Source organism: Bradysia coprophila (assembly GCF_014529535.1).
Source record: "Bradysia coprophila strain Holo2 chromosome IV unlocalized genomic scaffold, BU_Bcop_v1 contig_106, whole genome shotgun sequence".
Taxonomy (NCBI): Eukaryota; Metazoa; Arthropoda; class Insecta; order Diptera; family Sciaridae; genus Bradysia; species Bradysia coprophila.
Genome location: NW_023503372.1, coordinates 1,972,438 through 1,996,088, shown reverse-complemented (window position 1 = coordinate 1,996,088; position 23,651 = coordinate 1,972,438). Strand labels below are relative to the sequence as shown.

General features: G+C 34.4%; 2 protein-coding genes and 1 long non-coding RNA gene across 3 annotated transcripts in view; 2 read left to right on the top strand and 1 right to left on the bottom strand.

Annotated features, from left to right (window-relative positions):
* The first annotated feature begins 14,731 nt into the window (after positions 1-14,731).
* Positions 14,732-18,272, top strand: LOC119070858 (eukaryotic translation initiation factor 4E-binding protein 3). Its single transcript, XM_037175371.1, has 2 exons — positions 14,732-15,167; positions 17,865-18,272. Exons 1-2 carry the CDS (start codon positions 15,023-15,025, stop codon positions 18,065-18,067), a joined length of 348 nt encoding a protein of 115 aa, XP_037031266.1. The 5' UTR covers positions 14,732-15,022; the 3' UTR covers positions 18,068-18,272.
* Positions 18,273-20,816: 2,544 nt separating this feature from the next.
* Positions 20,817-22,063, bottom strand: LOC119070844 (PHD finger protein ING1-like). The gene is made up of 2 exons (XM_037175354.1): positions 21,205-22,063; positions 20,817-21,138 (listed from the first exon to the last, which is right to left on the bottom strand). Exons 1-2 carry the CDS (start codon positions 21,903-21,905, stop codon positions 20,898-20,900), a joined length of 942 nt encoding a protein of 313 aa, XP_037031249.1. The 5' UTR covers positions 21,906-22,063; the 3' UTR covers positions 20,817-20,897.
* Positions 22,064-22,699: 636 nt separating this feature from the next.
* The window catches only part of LOC119070864, a 30,162-nt gene continuing 29,210 nt past the window's right edge, over positions 22,700-23,651 (top strand). Inside the window, exon 1 of the long non-coding RNA XR_005086562.1 lies at positions 22,700-22,842. This is a non-coding gene — a long non-coding RNA (uncharacterized LOC119070864). The remainder of the gene's footprint in view (positions 22,843-23,651) is intronic.

Here is a 23,651-nt window from a genome sequence, read left to right as displayed (position 1 = left end):
TTGTCCAAAAAAGCTGGCGTCCTCTATTATCATCATTCAATCCCCAAAATTGTTGTTTAGTCCTACCCTACCTACCCTACTATGTGTGATAGGTTGAGTTTCTCTTTATGCTGTAAGTAGCAAGTACATTGTGTACAACCCACAATGTGTTAAAGAAAAACGAGCTCTGCTGTATGGTAGAATAAATCATCATACGCATGCACTACACGACTATACTGTATAAAATGCGACACATTTTCTACACCTGATAACCTAATTTCAAAATTCTTATCTTGATATGTTAACGATTTCCAGCTTATATGCGGCATTAAAAACTAAGACGTCCGTATCAGCGACACATAATTTTTGTATATACGAAAAAACACCAACAATCTTATGCAATCTTAGAAAGTGCTAAGCTAAGTAATAAACAGAAAATGTTTACAATGATGAACTCTTACCGAATTTAGCCACGTGTTTCAAATGAGACGTAAACAATTACAGGAGACTTCCATGTATACATTGTCAATATATGTATCTAAGCGATGATCCATCTATTTAGTTTCAATGAAACTGGCCCAGTCTTAAAAGTAAAATCATGTCAATCAATTATCATTTGGGTGATCCTTTCTCAATCTATATTCTATAATCATCATCGCATTTCGAGATACAAAACGAACTCTGAGATAAAACCGTTTTGAAGCAAGGTCGGCGCACAATACAACAAAAAATTATAAAAATAAAATCGAAGGTTTCGACCAAGAGCGTGTGTCGCGATAAAAAATTAATAATTTTTTTTTAACTTAATGCATCTCTTTCATCTCTCCAACGACCTTTTTCCTAAAACTCACTACTCACAAGCAGTGCAAAAAAATAACACAAATTCTCTGATCAAAGACTGTTTTTAATCTTAATATGTGTTTCATAAACACAGCGAGCAATAAGTATACAAGATAAGCGTTCCACATAAACAAAAAGTAAGTACTTGTTACTTACGAAGTGCAATTGAAGTCAAGTACATGAATATACCACCGAATATTCTGGTTGCCTGTTACAGTACAGTACATTGTATTGCTTATTTTGATATTTTAAAATACATCAAACGCGGGTAATCTTAAGCCGCATTAAAATTTCCAATGTAGAGAAGAAGAAAAAACCGTCCACATACAAAATGTGATGCCCCGATATACACTCGCTTAACAGATGTGTGTTGTTCTGGTAGTACGATAAAATGACTGTAGCTGAAAACGGGGGATATTGACCTTTCATTGAAACGAGAATTTATTTACTTTAGCGAATGCATTGTGTACGTGCATGCATGCACAGAAATACACTTTCATTTTGTAGAATTAAATCTTATACTTTATCGTCCAGATACGATCAGCTGAAATCTTATACTCGTCGTTATGAGGTGCTGAACTAAGAAAATGTTGAGGTAAATTTTCCTACATTTAGAAACGGCTTATGTACGTGCGTGGAGCGTGCTCAATTGGGACCAAACGAAAAGGTTGGTTAGAGCAGTGAACAAATCCTAAAAGTCATACGAATACCCTATATTTAGCTCTGCAGTAAACGTATATAAATTTCATTAACTCGCTGGACTTTAAAAAGCGTTGTGTCGCTTATATATAACTATTTCAATTGAAACCCCCAAACCCTTCACAAAGATTTCGTCTTCAGTACCATTACTTCCATTTGTCATCTAATTTCATAGTCTGTCATAAACGGGAGGTATAGATTGGTAAGCTGAAGTTGCCATTTTTCTCTTTCACAGCGGTCAATTGAAACAGTAGCACAAGCTAAGGTCTTGAGGGATAATTTTTAATTGAATTATTTTGTCATTATTGAAGCTTTAGTAATGACACTTCAACATTTTAGCTATAATTCGCGACGGTTCTAGTTGAGTTATATCTGAGTGAATCAAACGGTCGAGAAACGTAGAGAGATATAACCGATGATAGAGAGGTGGCACATCATTCGTAGATATCGAATCTGATACCTCATTTGATCCGAGTATTTTCAACAAATCGAAATAAAATCTTTTACTTCATTTGTTTTCGAAAATATTTTGCTACATATAACACCATTTTTGTTCGAGTCGGTCGCTGATATTTTGCTGTTGATGTTGGTAACAGATGATATTTACGTACATTGGGCTCGGAGCATAAATTCTGTAGTTTTTGAGTCGGTATAAATAGCTTTCCTTAGCATATTTCACTGCAGGTTTTTTAAGAATGCGCGGAAATGGAGGCATGATGGGAGACACTCACACGTCAAGCTTTATTCCAAAACGACAAATTTATATGCTTGAATTTCCTGAAACTGTTGAAAGCTTTAGAAAAGTCGCAAAAAACAGACTAAAGTTGAGTTCACTTAGGATCAGGATTTATTTCACACCCACACACCATCTGAAGATTACGTTTCATGTGACAGTATTTTCAGTGATTCCAAACGTCCTGTAAAAGTACGCAACGATTGATATACACAGGATTTTCGTCTAAAGAAATGAAGTAGACTGCATCAATGTAATGTTAGTAAAATGAAGACATGTGTTGCCTAGCTATGTGTAGTGCTAACTGAAAACAAATTAGTTTCAGGCTCAACGTAAAGTTGACCTGTTTATAGGCTGTCGAATAATCGTCACTTCCTGTGTGAAAGAATCATGTGTCTAAAAGAACCGGAATAACGACTTGTTTCGTGCTCTACTCAAGACTTAAAAAAACTCGTCAATGTTCACCAAAAAACAAACATTTTCGCAGTTGTTATTAATTCTCGGTACACAGTCCAACCATATTTTTCTGCCGACAAGTAAAATTTAAATCATCATGCATATGAACAGTGACCACTGTATAAAAAAAACGTTGTTGACACCATGGATGGTTAGTTACATTTACATGGAAAAATACAAAAATGTCGAGAAAAATATAACAAGAAATTTTATAGAACTGAACAACAAGACTTGACCGTGATTTTACTTCGGGACACACGTGTCCTCAGTCCTCATGTCTCACAGCCTTATCTTATACTTGGCGCCTATAGCCTTAATTAAAAATTAAAAATTTCCATATTCGTCCGTGGTGTGGTATGACCTCTTTTTGAGAGTTTATGGTGCGTGCAATCTTACTGGTAATTTATTGTAGAACTATATGTCACAGAATGCACGTACACCTCGTTTAAATCAATACATATAATGTCGTACCTACTCCACAGTTGTTCTGTACCGAAACACTCCAAAAAGTTTCGTTTTTCGCTGAAAGAAATGATTGCCTCAATGAATGAAAATCGTAATACACTTTTACTGCGGCGATGCAAAATTCAATATTATTAATAGGGAAACATGAATACATTTCGAACAATCAGCATTCCAAGTATATAGTTTTTCGAACGAAATGTGACCGTTTCCGTAAACTTAACTTACAGATTTGTTAAAGTAATAAATTCCCTGATTTACCGCCGATCCATCCATCTGATATCACTATTCATACATTAAAGTATTATGCCAATTTAATCGCCACTACCGAAAACAGGTGCATTGCCTGACCGTGTACTTCAATAAATTCAAAATGTGTATGCAATGGCAAAAAGTGCATGTTAATTATGCTTGCCTTTTACTATACACGTACACTACAAAATGAATTTTTTCTAGTTGTGCAGCGGTCTATTAAATTATTTTATTATTATTATTATATTCTGCTTATTTAATTCTACCAGGACCGCATAAAAATCGCATGCGAAAGAAAGAAAAAAATTGGACTTCTTCTGGTGATATTGAAGACAAAAAAGACAAGCATCGACTTTTGGGTATAGACTTTGTATGCTTTCGAAGAAAAGTGAACATTTTTAGTGAAATTTTCGAATAGGCAATCATAATGCCGTTGGTAGATGATATTCTTAAAGGAATAACAATTTAGTACAATTTTATTGGTTTTTCTGTGCCAACATAACGTAAGTTTAATGGGCGAACAGAATTCGATGGTAGTGTGTGTATGTATATGGTGGATATATCTCTTTCGAATTTTGAATCGGTTGTGGTTCTCTTTGCTTATATACACGGCGAACATTTTCTTTTTTGTTTAGATCATGCGCCGTATGGTAGCTGCAAACTGTTATGAGCTCCTCATACTGCATCAGTCAACAATTCGAGCAAAAATTTTACATCAAAATAATTTTTATAGTTTTCCAATATTAGAGTGTGTTGAAGTTGAAAAGTGTTATGTGGTTCGTTTTTGCGATCAACAACAAACATAACATCAACAAGTGAATATACATTTTGAAAATGTTAACAGATTAAGAACAAGCAAGCACACATTTCAACATCATTTTCAGCCATTCAGCCTGCCGTTGCATGGTTTCTCGTCTATAAAATAGGGGGGCCAAGGTTTATACCGGCGCGAAAAACAAAATTGTTTGTTATTCAAATTTCGTTTTATATTTTATATATGGAATGCGAAGCGATGGTTATGATGGCCTGGTACATGATTAAGTCAAAACCTTTCTCAGAGCTTCTTTGTGGAAAAAAAAGTTATAATTCGGAAACGAACAGGCACATGCAAACTAATTAATAAAAGTTTTTTATACGATGTTTGCAGAAACTATGACAGATATCGTGAGTAGAGGTATGGTTTTCGTGCCTTTCGTCTGGTATTCTTCGATAAAAATAACGGACTAATTCTGGTTATCGTTTTCAACTAATGAAGTAACAGATTTTGCGTCGAATAGTGTAACAAAAATGAGTTTGTAAGTGCTTTCCTGTTGTAGGTCACAATGGGAATTTCTTGTTAACTTCTATACATTCGAAAGATTTCAGTGAGCTTTCGTAATTCAGATGAATAGATTCGGAGACGTTATCTTACCGCAACAAAATTATTTTGTACTTGTTGATGAACTGCGATGCCGTGTTCGAAATGGTTAATTTGAGTATTTGGCATGTTGAATTTGAGAATCTTTCGAATTTGATACGTAGAAAATTAACCTGTTATAGACGGATGTCATCTGTTATCGACAACGACAGCAATAATAAACGGCAAGTTCTAACTAATGAGGTCTTATGTAGCAAAAAGCATGTTCAAAACAAATGAAGTAAAGGATTTCTGAAATAAATCTATGAAAATCTTCGATCAAATGAAGTAATAGTTTGAATAGTAAAAGTGTTAATATGCTTGCCGTCTGTGACAGGTTAAGATATATGTGTCGGCCCTATTTTCTCCATTGGAATGTTATAATCTGAGCGTTAGCACAATGGGCCCAAACTGTGACTCCCGAGCATATTTAACTTGCTGAAACGCCTGCTTTTTTTAATAATAATCGGATCGAATCAACACTGAATTGAAATAGAGAAAATTTCATAAAAGGAAAATATTCTTTGCCACAACTTTCTTTTAATATCTTCAAATGGTTGAAATGGTTGAAAGCCTGATAGTTGCAAACTTCGTAAAGGAAAAATATTTGTTGCAACTACTTCAAAACATTTTTAATAACAGTATTTTACTTGCCACCCGAAGGTGACAAGAACACTCTTTTGAGAGACAAAAGATTGAATCTGCGTTCCTGATGCCATAAAACTGAATTTGCGTTCTTGATACCATTTTCAGTAGATCAGTACGAAATCCCAAGAAAAGATTTCTAAAGTCATTCTGACTATTCGTGCGGTTAATGCATGTCTAAAATTGAAAATAAACTCTCGAAACAACAAGGCCAAATCTTTGTCCATAGTCCAGTTAAAACGCGTAACCGTTAACGAAAACAAAAACAAAAGAAAAATGGTCAGTCAAGTCTTTCCCTAGAGTACCTAAAGACGCCGTTTCGTCCTGCTGATCTCAAAATTCACTAGTTCACTTCCATAAAATTGCCGTCAATTTTATGTGGAAACAGTACACTGGGGGACTCGTCAGGAACGACAGTGTTGAGAATTTTGTGTAAGTAAAATACTGTTATTAAAAATGTTGCAAACTTCGTAGAGGAAAAATATTTGTTGCAACTACTTCAAAAGTCTTTTTCGGCATTGATGACCTTAGGTATTTTCAAATCTCATTAATCAATAACATATTCACAGTTGTTAATACCTACTTCAAATTTGAAATATTCGTTTTTAAATATGTGCGTTTCGTGAACCTTCTAAACTGGGTGGGGCATTTACTTCGTGGATTCTCTGTCCAAAACACACAGTAGTAAACAAGTTGCAAAGGTGTTTTACACAGCAAAAACAATGATCTGAAATTTCTGAGCGATTTTCCAGATGATTACAAAACATCGCAATGTTTGTTCCAAAGTGAGTATGAATAGTGAGAGTTTCTTGCATTATATGAGAAGATTTAAATGCAGAAACGGAACGTGTCACATTAGCGAATTATAAGGAAAGTTAAATCTCATTAATTCAGCTTCGTTTCAAATAGGTTACCGATGTCAGTTGAAGTTTGGTTGACAAATTAAAACAAAAAAACATCGAAAGTTGTTTCGAAACGGAGAAATCAAAGAAAAGTCAATTTTCTTATAATTCGCTAATGTGACACGTCCCGTTTCTGCATTTATATATTCATTCATTATACATTTTCCATGCGTTGTTATTTGTTGTTATTGTTTTAAATCAAAATAGAACACTTCGCAGTTGATTATACCCATTATTATCTAATTTTACATTAAAAACAATCATCGAACGTAGCTGGTTTTATATCGAGCTCGTGCGATTATACAATTGAACTTACATGCAATTACAAATTCAAATTGACACCACTTATTACCTCTTGTTTTTGTATAATTTTATATTCCTCTCTATAACTGCTGAAAGTAAATAAGTTTTCTGTAAACAAACAACAAACACGTCATTTTCCCCCAGTGCGACTATTCAGTATTTATTATACATAACAATATAATATATCATGGTCAGCAGCTGCCTGGTCATTCGATTATTTGCATCAGTATAGATTTATCGTAGTAGTAAAATATAAAACTCTAGAATGAAATCAACATCTACTAATATATAAGGAATGTGAAGGCATGTCGTTTGTCACGGAGCACACCGTGTGTTATTTGGCACGAAGTCTATTCTATGTCTCGTATAACATTATATTGTCGCAATGAACGTTCCTCAATCAACTTTGTCGATTAGCTTACGTTATCACTAGTCAATTGTTCACACATTTATCACTAATGATGCCCAATATGAAACAGATAAACACAACATTGTATCAAGGCAATAAGTCTATATATTGTGACTTCCTCATCTGCAATAAAGGCAACATTTTATACATGCATGGCCTATGTCAACGCTTCTGTATTTTATCGGACAAGGTAAGCAATTTATTGAACTGGAAACGATTTGTAATTGTAATGAACCGCTGAATGTATTCAAAATTAGTAGTCATATTCATTCATTTTTTGTTTTGATCAACCAATTTCAACTTGAACCATAGCTTGAACTTTGTTGGATGCACATGTTCTCATATATTCGAATCCATTTCGATTAAAATGAAGATGATCGCCGTTGCAATTGACATCGCTTTCCTTTCTTTGTTCGGGAGATCCATTCAATTATACATTCATTTACTCCTCAGTGACTTGAACGATGAAATTGCAACTTTTTCAAACGAAAAATTCTAATTTTTTTCATTCGCAAACAAGAGAATTATCATTTTTCCCCATATTTGTTTGTTGGAATAATTTCGATGATATAAATTTATTGTTGGCCATAATTAGTCACGTAGCCTCTCTACCGTACTTTATGCTTTCCATCGGATCGATAATCAATATTCCATATGGCGAATTAAGATAAAGTAAACTTATAGATTGAAGGTCGCTTTTGATTAAAGTTTGTAATTAAATCAACAACAAAAAAACAGAGAAGAGTGCAACAGAAAATTGATTTTCATTCAAATTTGCAAATAATTAAAAGCAGAAACAATACATGTTATTTTAGCGAATTATAAGAAAAATGACATTTCATTCTAGCTTAACAAATGATATTTCATTTTTCTTATAATTCCTGTTCAAATATAATAAATATTCTTTGAGGCACTGCCTGTGTTTTAGAATAGTTTTTGAAAAAATCAAGAAAATTTAAGAAAATGTAGAAAATTTAAGAAAATCTAGAAAATTTTAGAAAATCAAGAAAATTTTAGAAAATTTGGAAAATTTTAGAAAATTTAGAAAATTTAAGAAAATTTTAGAAAATTTCAGAAAATCAAGAAAATTTGAGAAAATCAAGAAAAAATTTCTATAAGGTAGGCAGTGCTTTGAGCTGCAGTATGTACAGTAGACTGGCCCTTAGATTTAAAGGATACATGAAGAAATCCTTAAATATTGTCTTGAAGGTACGATAGGTCATTCGTCGTAAAGTTGAATAAAAAAAAATTCCTAAAACTGAGGACATCATTGGGAGGAACAGGATGGCTTAGTGGTTACGTACTAGCCTTCCACCAAAATGGTCCGGGTTCGATTCCCGTGTCAGACACAATTTCACATTGTATCGTATTTGTAACGTTCTACAGTTCACTCAAGCTTCACAATTTGGGTAGTTGCAGTGTGTGTGTCTGTAACGATGTACAAACGTCTAGCCTACATTTAGGCAAGATATCAATTACGCACCTAACTTTCCCTATAGAGTATTTGCATACTTCTAGGCATGGCTGCGAAGTCACGTTAGGCCGGTGGTCCAGACTACACTTGTTTTTGATCGTAAAAAGGTTCTTAACGAGGTCCCTAAAGAAATCCAATCAAAAGTGATTTGCTTCAGGTCATAGCTGAAGACAATATTTTTCAAGTCTACATTTATGTTGTTGTCTCTGTAAATGGTAAATGCTCTAATACAGTCTACTCCCATCCAAGTTATTTCGTCCTCGAATAAATATTGGTCAATTCCACAATTTACGTTACGAATTTAGATAATGTAACTTAGTCGCATTAATGATATCAAGTCCATCGCAACTGTATCACGTGAATAATCGCGTAAATCTCTTAGTTCTTGCTTTCGCATATTTTTCAGGTGCAAAATCTATTACTGCATTTATTTGATCGTACCTTTTGCTGTAAAAAGTCGACATTTAGTTCATTGATTATTTTTGTCGATGTTGTCGATAACAGATGAATAAGCGTTTCTGAAAGGATGTATCTGGGCGCTTGTTAATATTAAAGTGGCGAACCTTGGGTCCAATTTCATTCGAATCCGATCGAATTTGAAAGATTCGATAAATACAAATGAAGACGAAGATTGTGTTTCTATTGAACAGTGTACAAAAGACAACTTCATTTAGATTAGATTGTAACATTGTTCCATTGAGTTGCTTCTCAATTTGATGATAAATGTTTCAAAAGTCGTTCGGTTCAATCAGCCACTGCAAAGTTTGTGTATACATCGTATATGTCGCAAACAAACTCGTTTCACTTCCAACAACAAAGAAATTTTTTATGTTACAATCATAAACAATGTGCCAATTTTCCCTCGGAAATTCGTAAATATTAGCTGGTTGTTCATTTTTTTTTATGACAAACCAGGCGACATAAACGCTGTAGTAATTTGGCGCATGTTAAGTAAAATTCTCACACTTGTGCGTGTAATTATTAATAATTTTTCACATTTTCCCCAACGGTTTATTAACATTGAAATGGCGCGCGTGTACATCACCATTATTCATTTCTTTAACGAACTGAATTCCCAACTGAAAATGATGTAATATATTAGTCGATACCTACAGACGCACATGTTGTTGTTTCATTGATGATAAGATTTGACTGTCGATTGTTGGTTTTTTTGGTAGGAAAGCTAAAGTCCGCGTCGGTAAACAATATAAATTTCGTGGAAATTGGTTGAGTTTCTAATAGACTCAAAGGTGTTGAGTTGAAACTGAAAATAAGTTTGAGGATTTGAACAGAAAATGAAATGTCAGGATTTTTCTTTACAAGTACACTCACCTCAAATAGTTAGCAGGAAATTCATGTCAATATTGCTAATTATTTTGAGATCAGCACAGAATATCAAGTCACTAGAGTGCCTTAAAAAGTGTTCCCTAAACGATTTTAGTGAAATACCAACGATAAAAACTTAATTTTTATGAGACATTCTGATGGTTGCGTCGAGCAGGCCCCTTATTTAAAGAAAATCTATGTCAGAACAAATGAAGTAATAGATTTTGAATCAATCTGCTGAAAACACTTATACTTATCTAGTAACAAATTCAATAACTAACTGTAAAAGGGATGATTTTTGAAGAACAATTTCAAAAATTGTTTCTTTTCGGATCATCTATACTTTTTAAAGTTTTCAAGTTTTCAAGTATGCTGTGAGTGTGGATGGTCGCGAAAATTTTTGTTCCTTGAAACTAAATTTAAAATCAAAATAAAATCGTCTAATTATCACTAAATATTAATTAAACCGTCTCGAAAGTATCTTGGACGGATGCGCCTTGCTTAACAGTGAAATTTGCACGAAGTGGCTCTTTGTTTTGAGACTTTCGCAGTAGACTAATTTTTTGTCTGGCTTCATAAAAGACTTGCAGATCGCGATACCGTAGTTGAGGATTACTTAAGTCAAAAATTGTGATGCACTGATACACGGGAAGCTATGTTTGAAGATTGCGAGAGATGGTTGCCCCGTCTTGGCTTTGCTCCGTATCCCACTCAAAAATGCATAGGCGAAATTTCAAGCACTACCAGTTATTTTGAGCTCGAGCAGTTGGTTCATCTCCCCACTGCCACTTACGATGGGGATCCCCGATTGGACTAGAATGATCTTTGGACTATTGGAAGCTTTTTTTGGCGGATAATAGATTGAAAAATGAATTTGAGAGCAAGTCTACATGAAAACTGTTAATTTCCTATACGAGCTGTACATGAATATCAATCAATTTGGGTGGATGAATGGAATGGTTTAAATATTGGAATCAATGCTGGTAATAGCTACGATCTTCTTTTTTGCATATTTTATTATGACGACAAATCGAATGGGCAAACAAGGTACTAACTTGAATGAATAGATGCAACTGACTCAGGTAAATCAGGTCCTCTGATTACAGGTAATTTCATCGAAGACTATGTTCAACTATATTGAGACACATTTAGTAGCTAGTCCGGCCACAAGTCGAGCGACGGTGGTTGTTTTTAGTTTTAAGTTGTACATGTCAAGTTGCGCGCCAGCGCTGTTATTTTTGGACTCACGTCCATTATATAACTTGGAGGATCAAAAGGTGGTTCTGTCGGTAAAACTTTGTTCTACCAAAGTTCCAACGTTCATATCCTTCTGGTCGTGTGAAAAGGCACCAGGCTTGATTGTGTCAGGTCAGGTCAGGATCTATACTTTTTAAAGCCCGACCTGTCCCGTTACGTATTTCTGAAACCCAACCAAATAACACACGATTTCATACCAAAAATTGACCACGCCATACATATTTCATTTAGATGAATTTGTTTATATGGAAAAGGTGTGCTCCAACGCATCTAAAAAAGGGAGGTCGGTATGACCTCCTCAAAGTTTACAGCCAACCAGAAGGTTTATTTTAAAACCCGTACAAACTTGGTCGATGCCGAAATTTATTTTTTGAAACCCGATTATTAACCAACTAACAAACCGACCGCCCAAAACCCAAAGGGCTGCCAGATCTTCTGGGTCAGCCTGTTCATCTCTAATACTCAAGGCTCCCTCAACCTTTTGCTATTACGGTGTAATGGTGAGTAAGGAATTAATAATAGTATTGAGTTATTTTTGCTGACTGATTCAATTATTTAAATTCCGATTGTACGGTCGTTCAGACGTTGATCATACGATATAACCCAAAACAACAACATGCAACAAATCAACACAAAATCAATTCAATAATCTACTTTCCATTAAAAAGAAATATTCCCATTATACCTGACACAATACTCGTACTAATTGCAAATTCATTTCGATGCTGCATCACTGTCTGTGCATATATTTTAGTAACAGATAACACTCCGACTAATTATTAATATTAAACAATGAAAACGTGGAACGTAAACATTGTTCATATCGTACGTCGTTTTGTTTTCCGATATATACAAAAATAATTCAACCGTGACTCATGTTACTCGTCGATTTTTCCACCGAAATGTGGTTGTACCTTTTCATCCAATTTATTATAAAATAATGCAAAGCCAAACAAAATTCTTTTTTGTTTCACTTTATCGCAAATTCGAATAGAATAAAACCAAAAAACAAATATAATTCGGCGAAACAATTTTTTTTCGAAATAAATATTGACTTGATAAGTGTTTTTGATTATACCCAGCAACTGTATATATGAGTACCTACCTAATTTGACTTTATTTTTTGAGAATATTAAATATTTTAAAGAAAAATGATATCACAACAATAACACCAATATATTTATTGTGTCTATACTATGTCAATATAATGTATATACCTTTCATCATGTTTTATCAATACTGGAAGGCCATTCAATCGTTGTGATTAGAATTACAAAAAAAATGGTTTTAAATTTTCGCTTTTATCTATACCCAAAAAAATCGTGTGTACAGAGTTTAAGACCGAAAAGATTATGCTCTTCAATTCGCTGTTCGATTTATAATACAACGTATAGAGTGTGGAGTGGATATATCTCGTATATATCTATATCTTTATCTATACATTTCTTGTTCACATTGCCAAAATGATGGATTTTTATCTAAACTGATTTAAAAAAAAATTTAGCACCAATGCTGCTTATACTTGCGATAATATTATTCCGGCATGTGCAAAATAATATTTATTATTTGAAATGTGGCTGTGAACAATTTTGTTTTCTTCGGCTCATACATACCGACAGAGATGTACATTATATTACATAAAAAAGCATACCAAACATTATCAACGAAATGTATAAAATGTTGCGTATAATGCTTGGAGTTCTATATTTAAATGAATATGTACATAAAGTTAAAGGCGTGTTATATACGACTAAGAACCATAAAGAAACTACGTCGCAATAAAGCAACAGAACTGTATTCGGGTACTCATTCAGTGTATAGTACCAATGGAATCAATAGGTTTTTACATGAGAAGGGATAAAAAGACGAAAAAAATACTCTAGTTAATCCGAGGCGAAACCGAGGTCAATAAACACACGAAAACGAGACTTTTTATTTTTATTCCGAGCTTTGTAATGATTTGTATATGCTTTTGAGCTTAAAATCCATAATACTTTTCATCCATATGGTTGTAATAAGTCACTTTCGACCATAGGGAAAAGAAAAGTATGTAAAATAGTTATTTTCGTATCTGTGGACGGTTATATTTTAGGCAATTTCGCGAGCGACAAAAACGTGTACAAGTTTTCCAGCTGAGGGTCTAAATTACGAGAAAAAATCCTAGATTTATGTCCATGAAAGCCTTTAAACTCTGAACTCAGTGTAATAAGAAACATAACACTTAGTTGCACATGGGGTGCTATGGTTCGATTACATAATTCTCACGTCTATATCGTGTCTATCGATAGAAGTTGAATGAGTGAGGTGTTAATTTACATGTTACGTCTGATGTATTAGCATTCTGTAGCTGTCTGATGTTTCAGCTGTGAAAATTAATCATTTAGGTATGTCACATAGTGTGAATTTTGTCTTTCATAGAACGACATGCACATCATCGGTGTAATTATCGAATGGATGGTAATTAGCAAACGTTATTTATTGTTGGTCGGTCGTTATTGATAATTAAGTTGTTCAATATTCGAATCTGGTTGGTATCAATTTCATGAAAATAATATTTGCAAAAGAAAAACATTTAAACTTTATCGAATCTATTACTTGATCTTGTTCATATCTCTAGATTCATACAATAATACTATTTTATATAAAAAGGGATAAAGAGATGAAAGATACAGTTTTCGTGTGAACTTTGTTGATTTGCTACGAAGCCAAGGTCATTAGTAATGTAATGGAAACGCGAAAAGTACGGTTTTCGGCACATCTGTCTTGTACAATCTTTTACGTGTTACGGCATGTTTCATATTCATTTACATTGCCTAATCACGTAAAGCATTGTACTTACGAGGTTCCAAGTTGTTATTTGACAAGTGAGGAATAAAGCCCTCCCCTTCGGGTCGGGCTGTAACACCCCACTTATCAAATACACAACTTGGAACCTCGGAAGTAATATACTATTACTTCATTTGTTTTACCTATCATTTTGCGATATAGATCCTTATGCACCAGGTTTCATTGCTTATTATCATCATCACTACGAGAACAAATTAAAATGTTTGGAAGTAACGTTAGTAACGTCTCATGTATGTCCCACCATCAGATCTGAATTGTTGTTTCGTGAAACGGTTCAGCTCTTGCATTTGAAACAAACGAAAAGTTTTCACATATGAAACGAAATTTCGGGAGCAGTTGGCATTCGTTTCGACAAAATTCTAGAAATTCCCGGAAAACCTTCTGTAAATCTTGAATATTTCGATAAACATTCGACAGAACAGAAAGGGTCTAAAGGTCTCATATCTTTCACTGAAAGAAACAGTATGAAACATGCATGTACAATTATCGCACTATATAACCGCGTCGCATTTAAATTTGCTATCAAATCTGAAATGGTTCGAAGGTCCCTACATCTATCCCTCTGAATGATTCGTTGAGTCATGTTCCACTTTTATCTAATCGGATGTCTCAATCCAAATTCGTCTCTGACACACACTCATACAATTATATGAACGCGTACGATTCTTTATTGATAAACCAGCTCGTACACTCGACATTACAGCAAAAGAGTCTAACTTTGTTTTGTCAATGGTTTATAATGCTGAGCTTGATTCAATGAACGTTTAGTTTGTGTTCGACAATCGCACAGTACGGAAGTAAATTGTTCTCTTCATTGAGTGAATAAATAAAGCGAATTTTAATTAAAGCAAAAAATTTATAATCAAAAAACCGGATTCATATTTCAATAAACACTCAGCGGCATTTAAGAATTAGTTTTTTGAGCAGAGAAAAAAAATATTTTTTTTCTTTCTTTTGGTGTTTAACTTGTGTTTTAACATTTTGCCGGCGTATAACTATTTTTTGCGACTAATTTAAATAAAAAATATTTTGGAAATCGAAAATGTCAGCATCACCGATTGCCCGCCAAGCATGCTCGCATGCACAGACGATACCATCGAAACGTGTTCTTGTAACAGATGCCAGCCAGTTGCCCGAACTATATTCGTCGACGCCTGGTGGAACTTTGTATTCAACCACTCCAGGAGGTAAGAATTCTAAATTTAAAAAGAATTTTCGATGCGGTAAATTTGTGCGCGTTATATTTTAATACAATCCCATTGATACTCATAACGCACTGGGTATATAATGCATTTTGACTCGACCTTTACGACTATATTTACTGAAAGTGATTAGTTGTACGAATTGAGTGCGGTTATCTTTGAACGTGTCTCAGAAGCCAAAAGAGATAATTTTTTTGTTTCTGATATGCCTCCGATGATAAGAGTAATTTCGTTTAAAAAAATTGTATAGACAGGCCATGTCGTTTCAACCGTTTGATATAGATATGAGTTACATTAAGTCAACGTTAAGTCAACAACACTCACAAATAAACTATCAGCAGCACACCGCTTACATAACGAAATTTCATTTATTTTTAAATTAATATCAATTCCAAAGGTAAACAAACTCTCGTTGTATAATATTTACACATCTTCAACATAAGAAAACTTACATTTTTTTGCAAAGATAAAAAAGATCATCTTTGCTATACGTGTACATACATTCTCGTCTCTTTGTACGTGCCAAAATATATAACCAGAAACTTTTCTAATAATCTTTTTATATATAGAAAAGTTACTCACATATATAGAACCCAGACGATTATATTATTTGTTTCTTATTTACATTTTCGTACTGTACGTACGTATAGATATATGTACTGCGCACTAAATTTGAAATAATCATTTTACAGAACCTGATGGTGATAATTTAATTCGAAAAGAAAGAAAAATTTATTTTTATTTGACTATTTTGAGAGAAATAATTTCGATTCGTAGGCCAATTTTATGGAGGGGTAAACTACTGTGTGATATTTTGTATAGCTGTGACCAGACAAAAGTCACAAATGGCTTCAAAAACTCCTTAGAAAAATCTTAGGATCATGAGAAAATTCTCGAGGAAATCTTAATTTTTCTAAATTAAACCTGAAAGTAGCATTTTCACCCACCAGCTGAAGGTTTAGTTTCAATTTTAATTGAGTTTTGAGTATCAAAGATATTATTTCCTTGTTAAGGGTCCTGGCGTTAATCATTAAAGTCGTCCGGGTGTTGGGAATGGAAGGGGTTCAACAAACTGTTTTTCTAATCTTATAAGGTATAAGAAAATCTCGAACATGATGTAAAATATTTTCTTGAATTAAGTTCCAAACAAAATTTTTTTTATTTTTTATCGATGGAGAACCTAATTATAAGACACTTTGTCTCGTATCATATGCCAAAAAAAGTTAAAACTTTTTTTATAAATCATTTTGAAAGTTACTAAAAACACGAAAATTCGAATAGAAATACAGTATGTCGTGTTTTCGTGTTTTCAGTGACTTTCAAAATGATTTATAAAATTTTTTTTAACTTTTTTTGGCATATAATACGAGACCAAGTGTCTTATAATTAGGTTCGCCATCGATAAAAAAAAAAAAAAAATTGTTTGGAACTCAATTGTCGGTCGTAAGTTTTATCGAATTTTCGTAAACTATTTTCAATAAAATTATGAAAACTCACTAATTTTCACCAAACACTTGAAATTAGACGTTGGATAGAGGGTCTCCGAAAAAATGGGAAGAAGGGTAGATCTTTGCTATCGCATCTATTACTTCTTTTGAAGTTTTTATTTCATTTTGTGAACATGCTTTTTTGTATAAATAAGACGATACAAGTTACAACATATTATTGTCGTTTATTTCTGCAGTTGCTATCGATAACAGATGATAACGATTTTCAAATAAATCTATTTAGTTCAAACAATGAAGTAATAGATTCAATAGCAAAACTTATGATTGCCGTCTTAAGTTAAATTAATCCTAAAGATCAAAACACCAATTGTTGCTATTTCGATAGAAAACTGCTCCCCTTCAACAACATCATTATTCAACTGTAAATAATACCTCTCGAATGCGACTCCAAATGTCCGTTCATGCAAATTAATTTTGTGTATGGATTAAGACATTTTTCCTCTCTAAATTTGCATAGCCATAAATACCCCTCGCCATTTCATTGATAATGCGAACGATTTTTGATTGCGTCAACCCAATTAAAAAAAAAATGATCGTCAGTTCCTTATGTAACGAAACGAATTATTTAGAAATGAGGTGATAAATAACTTTCGTATGCTCAGAAAGAATTTCAAGATAATAAAATTTGCAAAAAAAAAAAATTTTGCACGTTACACGAGTGTTTCTTTTCTTAAGTGGGTCACGAATAGAAAAATTTACTCAAAATGATTATGGTGTTGACAACTTAATATTCATGCTAGTAGAGTAGAGACTGTTGCTCGGGTCTATAAAATTAATTTGGAGATAGAATTTGTAAGTAATAAAATGATAAGATTGTCGACCAGCACTCGGATGCTTGATTATGATATTCATTAACGAAGGCGATCAATTAAGAAACAAAAACTGAAATCTATGAAAGTCGAATATTTTAGCACATTTAGATGTTAACCCAGTTTATGAATTGGTGAAACAATTTGAATTTCCTGCAAAGCCAAAAGTAGATTAGAAATGAAAAAGATATCAAGGCTAACGATTATACGTATAATAGATTGTATATAAATTGAATTTTAGTAGTTTCTAGTAGTTTCCAATAGTCTAAACGTAATACTCCTGATACTCAATTTATTTGCGCAATCAGTATTTCAATGCTCATTTAACACATTCAATTTCTAAATTACTTCTTATTTATTTACAGGAACCCGAATCATTTACGAGCGTGCATTCCTCATGAATTTGAAAAATTCTCCACTCAGCCGAACACCTCCCAGTAACGTACCCAGTGGTCTGCTACGAGGTCATCCCAACGTACCAATATCCATAAAACAATCGCTACCATCGAGACAGGCACCGAAGCCGAAAATTGATGATCCTCAGGAGCAATTCGAAATAGATCTTTAAGTAGAATTAAGGGATTCGTTTAGCTTTTAAGGACAATTTTGTTGTTAAGTTTACTATTAAGTTTATTATAAAGTTTCATTTTTTGTTAATGAAAGATTCATGCACATAAATTGACAATTTCGGAATTGTTATTTTTTTGTAATTAAGGATGAAGAAAACAAATTTTCAATTATAAAATTAATAAAATAAGACTTCAGCCCTATGTGCTTCGAGTTTTTTGATTTTTAGTTTTGTGTATCAGTCAAAAGATCCTTTAGAGGATAAAGGGGACTCAAGTCAACAACTGATGTCGGTGGGACTGAACACTTTCAACAGTATCTATAGGAGTTGCTGGGTCTCAGTTTTCCATATGAATGAACATAAAATTTTCAATTATCTCAAAATACGAAATTTTGCTTGCACGAGCATTCATCGATTGCAGCCTTGAAACATGGCTAACATCAATCCTCTAGCACTATCTCTAGAGATAATTGGTTACTTATAAACAAAATCCTTCCTACACCTATACACCCTCTGCACCTACTATACTTCATCAGTTAACTATAGCGACGAAGCTACATAAATAGGTCATTGCGGCTAATACCGACTTACAGCAACATACACATAAAGCCTAATGAAGCAAATGATTTTGCATAAACTTGTTGAGTTTTGAGTAGATTGATCAAAAGAAGTAGTAGATTCGATAATTATGCGTACGCTGGACGATGTGATTACCATTTGTGAGTGGTTAATATTACAAAGGAACAAGGTTTATGAATAGACTATGCTAATAGTGAAGACATTAACTCAATATTTGTGTTTGTACGTGTGACCTAAAGATTGCTGTTTCGACAACAAAGATATTTTGGGTCTTGAGACGCTCTTCTTAGAATGAAGATTAGAAGCAAAAAAAATATTTTTGATTTTAAGAAAATATTGATTTTCAGTTTGTCGACTCGAATCATAAATTTCACAATGAATTTAGTCATTCATCCCTGGACATAGGAATTCTTTCCAATTTCCTATTTATAGTCACATTAAGGTCACTAAAATTCAGTTGTTCTTGCGAAGGTTAACAGATGAGTTTGCCGGTAGAAAAAAGCCGGCATAACACTTGCGAATTTTATTTCGATCAGTTTTTTCAATTGCAAAGTAAATACTCACTCATGGAATGTAGAATTTGAATTAATATTGGTTCAAGTGAACAACATTTTCACTTACTCATTTTTTCAATTTTTACGAAGCACATGACAAGGTCTCTAAGCCATGAGTTAGGCGAATGTTAATGTTGTCTTAAATAACAAAAATGTTTTTTTCAACTAATAAAGTAAGAGAGTTTTGGACTACTGGGAGAGCGTTATCCACACAGTATCTGTTACTCCTTCCTTCTTCGCTTGTTAATTTCTTCTAACCTTTCACAACCAATTTTCTAGTCTGTCTTCTTTTCAGTGAACAGCCTCAATGTATTGAGGATGTCTAATTATATAAAATCTTACAAAGGATAAGAAAACGTCAAAGAAACCTTTAGAGCGACTGCAAGAATTTATATTCAAAAGTGTAATAGACGTGCAGCATTATTGATACCATGCCGATTTTGCCTACAGCATCGGCCACCCATTATAATTTCGTCACTGATCGTTTCTCCATCTTGATGTATTCGGTTTGTGGAATGATTCGTTTTTCCTGTTCCAATAAAGCTTTGTCGTCGTTCATATAAACCTGTCACATACGGTTATTCATCTGTTGTCGATAACGACGACAAAAATAATGACATGCAAATAACAATGCTCTGGGTAGTATGGTCCTTTATATAGTATATAGCATGTTAACAAAATTGAAGTACAAGATTTGAAATCAACAGATTAAAAATACTCTGATCGATTGAAGTAATAGACCAGATAATAATTACTGGTCATATGCTTGCCGTCTGTAACAGGTTAATTGCAACCAACTTAGACCAACCAGAGTATCGCAGTCTACATGACAATTTACAGTATACAAACATCTGTTTTCAGTGCTGGTATTTTTGGTTCAAAGCATTTACGATGGCTGGTAAGGAGCCATTTAAAACGCATCGACGTTTTAGTAAATTTTCAACAGATTCCTGATGGATAAGTTGGAATTTTTGTACGGTTCTGATTGGATTTCAAAATTAAATCTCTGATCAGGTCGACCTGATTTAGTTTGGGTTTATCTGAACGTGAGCCCAACATAAAATTTCAGGTTCAACCTGAAACATACCTGATAAGACTCATTTCAGGCTGAGGTCAAAGTTTAGGTTGACCTGAACCCGACTAGAAGTTACCAGACCGGAAATACAAATTTCGAGACATGTGTCAAACCTGACCTGCACCGAGCTTGAATAAATCTTAAATTAAACCAGAAAACTCTTGTACCCACACAACTTTATCAAGTTCTCTTACCATGGCATTTACCACTTTTTAACTAGGTCCTGAAAGAACAGTTTAATACACCTTTCCTTTGAGTTGGTCATTGCAGCAAAAAAATGTATGGCTCCTCCATCAACGTAGAGCAGAACGGCTTATGCATTAAAAATTTTATAAAAACAATGAACTGAACTGCTGCCAGCTGCCTTTGTGAGTGTAACCTGGTCTTTTAGAAGACGTATTAATTTACGACATTAAGAAATTCTACTAGAGATAGGAGTCCTGTAGCCAGAAAAACTACGAAAGTGCTTTAGACTGCACCCGCATTGAGAGCTTAAAAGGACTATTTGACTCTTTTCCACCGACCAGTCGAAAGATAAGTTTTTTTACACAAAATTTTATTGAAAAGAATACAGAAATTTCAACCAGACTCTTTGGTCAAGTCAAAAATGTTTACCGCGAATTTAGATCGGTTCGTCTCCAAAAATTATGCAGCTCGGACAAAACCACAAGCCCTCCGGTGATTTGGTCAGTCCGACACAGTCAAAGTGGTACCACTTTATCTTGCAATTTGCATCGTCACATTCCACCATCTGTCCGTATTCTGGTGATCGGCAATGGCACAGTGCGTCCAAATCGTACTCTTCCTCTTCTGTTGACGCTGCTTCTTCACTTACGGAATTTGACGCCTCGCCAGTTCCATATCTGTAACAAAATAATATTCAATGGAACTGAACGAACATGTCGAAAGCGAATCATGCATCGAGTTACCTGTCTTTCATTTCCGAACAGATGCTGACCACTTTATCAATGAATGTTTGCAGATTGTCCATCTGAGGTGTCATATCCGAAGCTATATTTTTGGTCCTTTGTTCCAGCATTTCTTCCAACGTTATTTTCTTAAATTCTGTGCTGAATAAGTCACTGTTTCCATTAGAACCATCAAAATCTGATCCATGGTCTTCCTGGTCACGTTGTTCACTATCCCGGTCACGCTTTTCCATTTTCTTGATAACATCTACGACTACAGCGTCTCCTTCAACTGGCTTGTCCAGATGAAGTTTAATGGATGCTAATGTCTTTGCTAACTCGTCATCTTGGCCATCAGCATTTACCGGATTCGATTCAATACTTTCCACTTCTCGTCCAAGCGATGCAAAATATTTGTCGAGAATGTCACACGATTCTCTCGTCAGTGTCTGTTTGTAATCCTCAAGCGTTCGAATTTGTCGGACTTGGAAATAAATTTTTTTGATCTGGAAATCCCGATCGGCTACATCAGCGTGGTTCAATTTTCGCTTCTTTATCATGTCCATGACAAGCTGCTTGAACTTTTGTTGAAGGTCCGATGTTACCGTCTTTTTTCTTTCGACCACCAGTTGTATTAAATGTTGATTTAGTTGAATTTCTTTGGACAAAGTCGACAGATTTCCAACGTAAAAGTTTACGAACTGTGAAGCCATGTCGGTCATGTTGAAGATTTTGATTTTGTTTTCAGCACACAGTAGAACAACTATCAACACAAAAATGGCTGTTGAACGGGTTAAGTAACTGAATGATTTTCCGTCTTTTGTTTATTGCTGATTACACCACAAGTAATATGGGGGTAAAATTCCGTTATCCCTAGCCATCTATGACGTGTAGTCACACCAGACTGGAGAGCTGCCAAATTTCAGCTGCCGAAAAACGGCGGCTAGGTCCAAAACGACCCGCCGCCGCCGCCGAAGATTTTGGTCGGCTAATTGCAGCTAGCCGCCTTCAGCCGCCGCCAGAGGTTTAGGTCGGCTAACTCGGCGGCTGGTGTATATTTTATCCATAAAAGACAAAAAGATGACACAGACCAACAAAATTAAATTCATTTTTTGGGACAGTCACTTGAGAATGTACCCGTACTTTTAATGTCGCTTGCGATGCCTATCTTTAAGATATTTTCTACTTTGATTTTCGTACATTTTTTATTTTTTCTTCAAAACGACATTCAAAGAAAAATTGAGAAATTTAAGAAAATTTTCAAGAATTTGTTGAAAATATTGTCGAGGAACATGGTCTTTTGTTTGTGAAATCCCAAACTTTATGAAAATCGTGAAAATTCGTAAAAATTGCGAAAATTCGATTCGTAAAAGATATGAAACTTCATGAAAAGCGAAAAAATTCGTTAAAAGCATGAAAACTTGTGAACAGAGCGAAGATTCGTAAAAAGGGTGAAAATTCGTTACAAAAAATTGCAAAAATCGTGAAAACTACAAAAATTTGTCATCTAGCCGCCGCCAGCCGACCTTTCTGGTCGGCGGCTAGGCCCAGTCGCCGCCTGAACCTTTTTAACGGCTAAGCCGTACTTAGCCGCCGCCGCCACCTCTTTTTTGGACGGCTAGACGCCGGCGGCGTTTATTTTTCGGCTCTCCACTCTGAGTCACACATATTTGCATTTCTTTTATTTATTTCTCCCCGTTGTGACGCAGACCTCAATGCAGTTAGGTTGTGACACCGTCTGTGTCTGAAGTGTTCACGTGATTTTTGTGATGACAGTGAAAGGAAACAAAGGATCACAGTATCTACCGTCCACACCACCTACATAATGGTTATTTATGACATCGAGTGCAAAGTACTTTATTACTGGCCTTTTAGAGAGCGACGTATGGGCGACGTATAGCGTCAAAATTTTCAGAATTCTATTGTTAAACTATTATGTGCGTGAGTTGAAACAGATGTACACACACATCCAATTTTGTGTATTAATGCCAAAAAACTGCCTTAGCATTTACTCGCATAGTTTCCCCCTCGTGCAAACTATACCCAGGAATCCTAAACATCAATCATCTGCATGTACTCCAACACGACAGATTAAAATAAACCAGGCAGGAGCGGTTCATTTTCGAAACGTCAAATAAGGGACCTAATACACTGTGTGAAAATGAACTCAAATGAACACTGACATAAATTGAAAAATTTTGTTCGGAAAAAATATTGGACTACTAGATTATTCAGGTCACTTGTCAAATCAGCGCTCCTGTCTGGTTAACTTTACTCTGTCGTGACTCCAACTATCAGGTATAATCTAAGCCTATTATTTGGGAATCGATTTTGGGAATATTTGGGAATTTTGGGAATATTTGGGAATATTTGGGAATTTTGGGAATATTTAGGAATATCTGGGAATATTTGGGAATTTTGGGAATATTTGGGAATTTTGGGAATATTTGGAAATTTTGGGAATATTT

Coding starts and splice junctions, on each gene's coding strand:
- LOC119070858 (XM_037175371.1), top strand. CDS start 15,023: ATGTCAGCATCACCGATTGCCCGCCAAGCATGCTCGCATGCACAGACG. Junction 15,168..17,864: donor GTATTCAACCACTCCAGGAG/GTAAGAATTCTA, acceptor ATTTATTTACAG/GAACCCGAATCATTTACGAG.
- LOC119070844 (XM_037175354.1), bottom strand. CDS start 21,905: ATGACCGACATGGCTTCACAGTTCGTAAACTTTTACGTTGGAAATCTG. Junction 21,139..21,204: donor TGTTCGGAAATGAAAGACAG/GTAACTCGATGC, acceptor ATTTTGTTACAG/ATATGGAACTGGCGAGGCGT.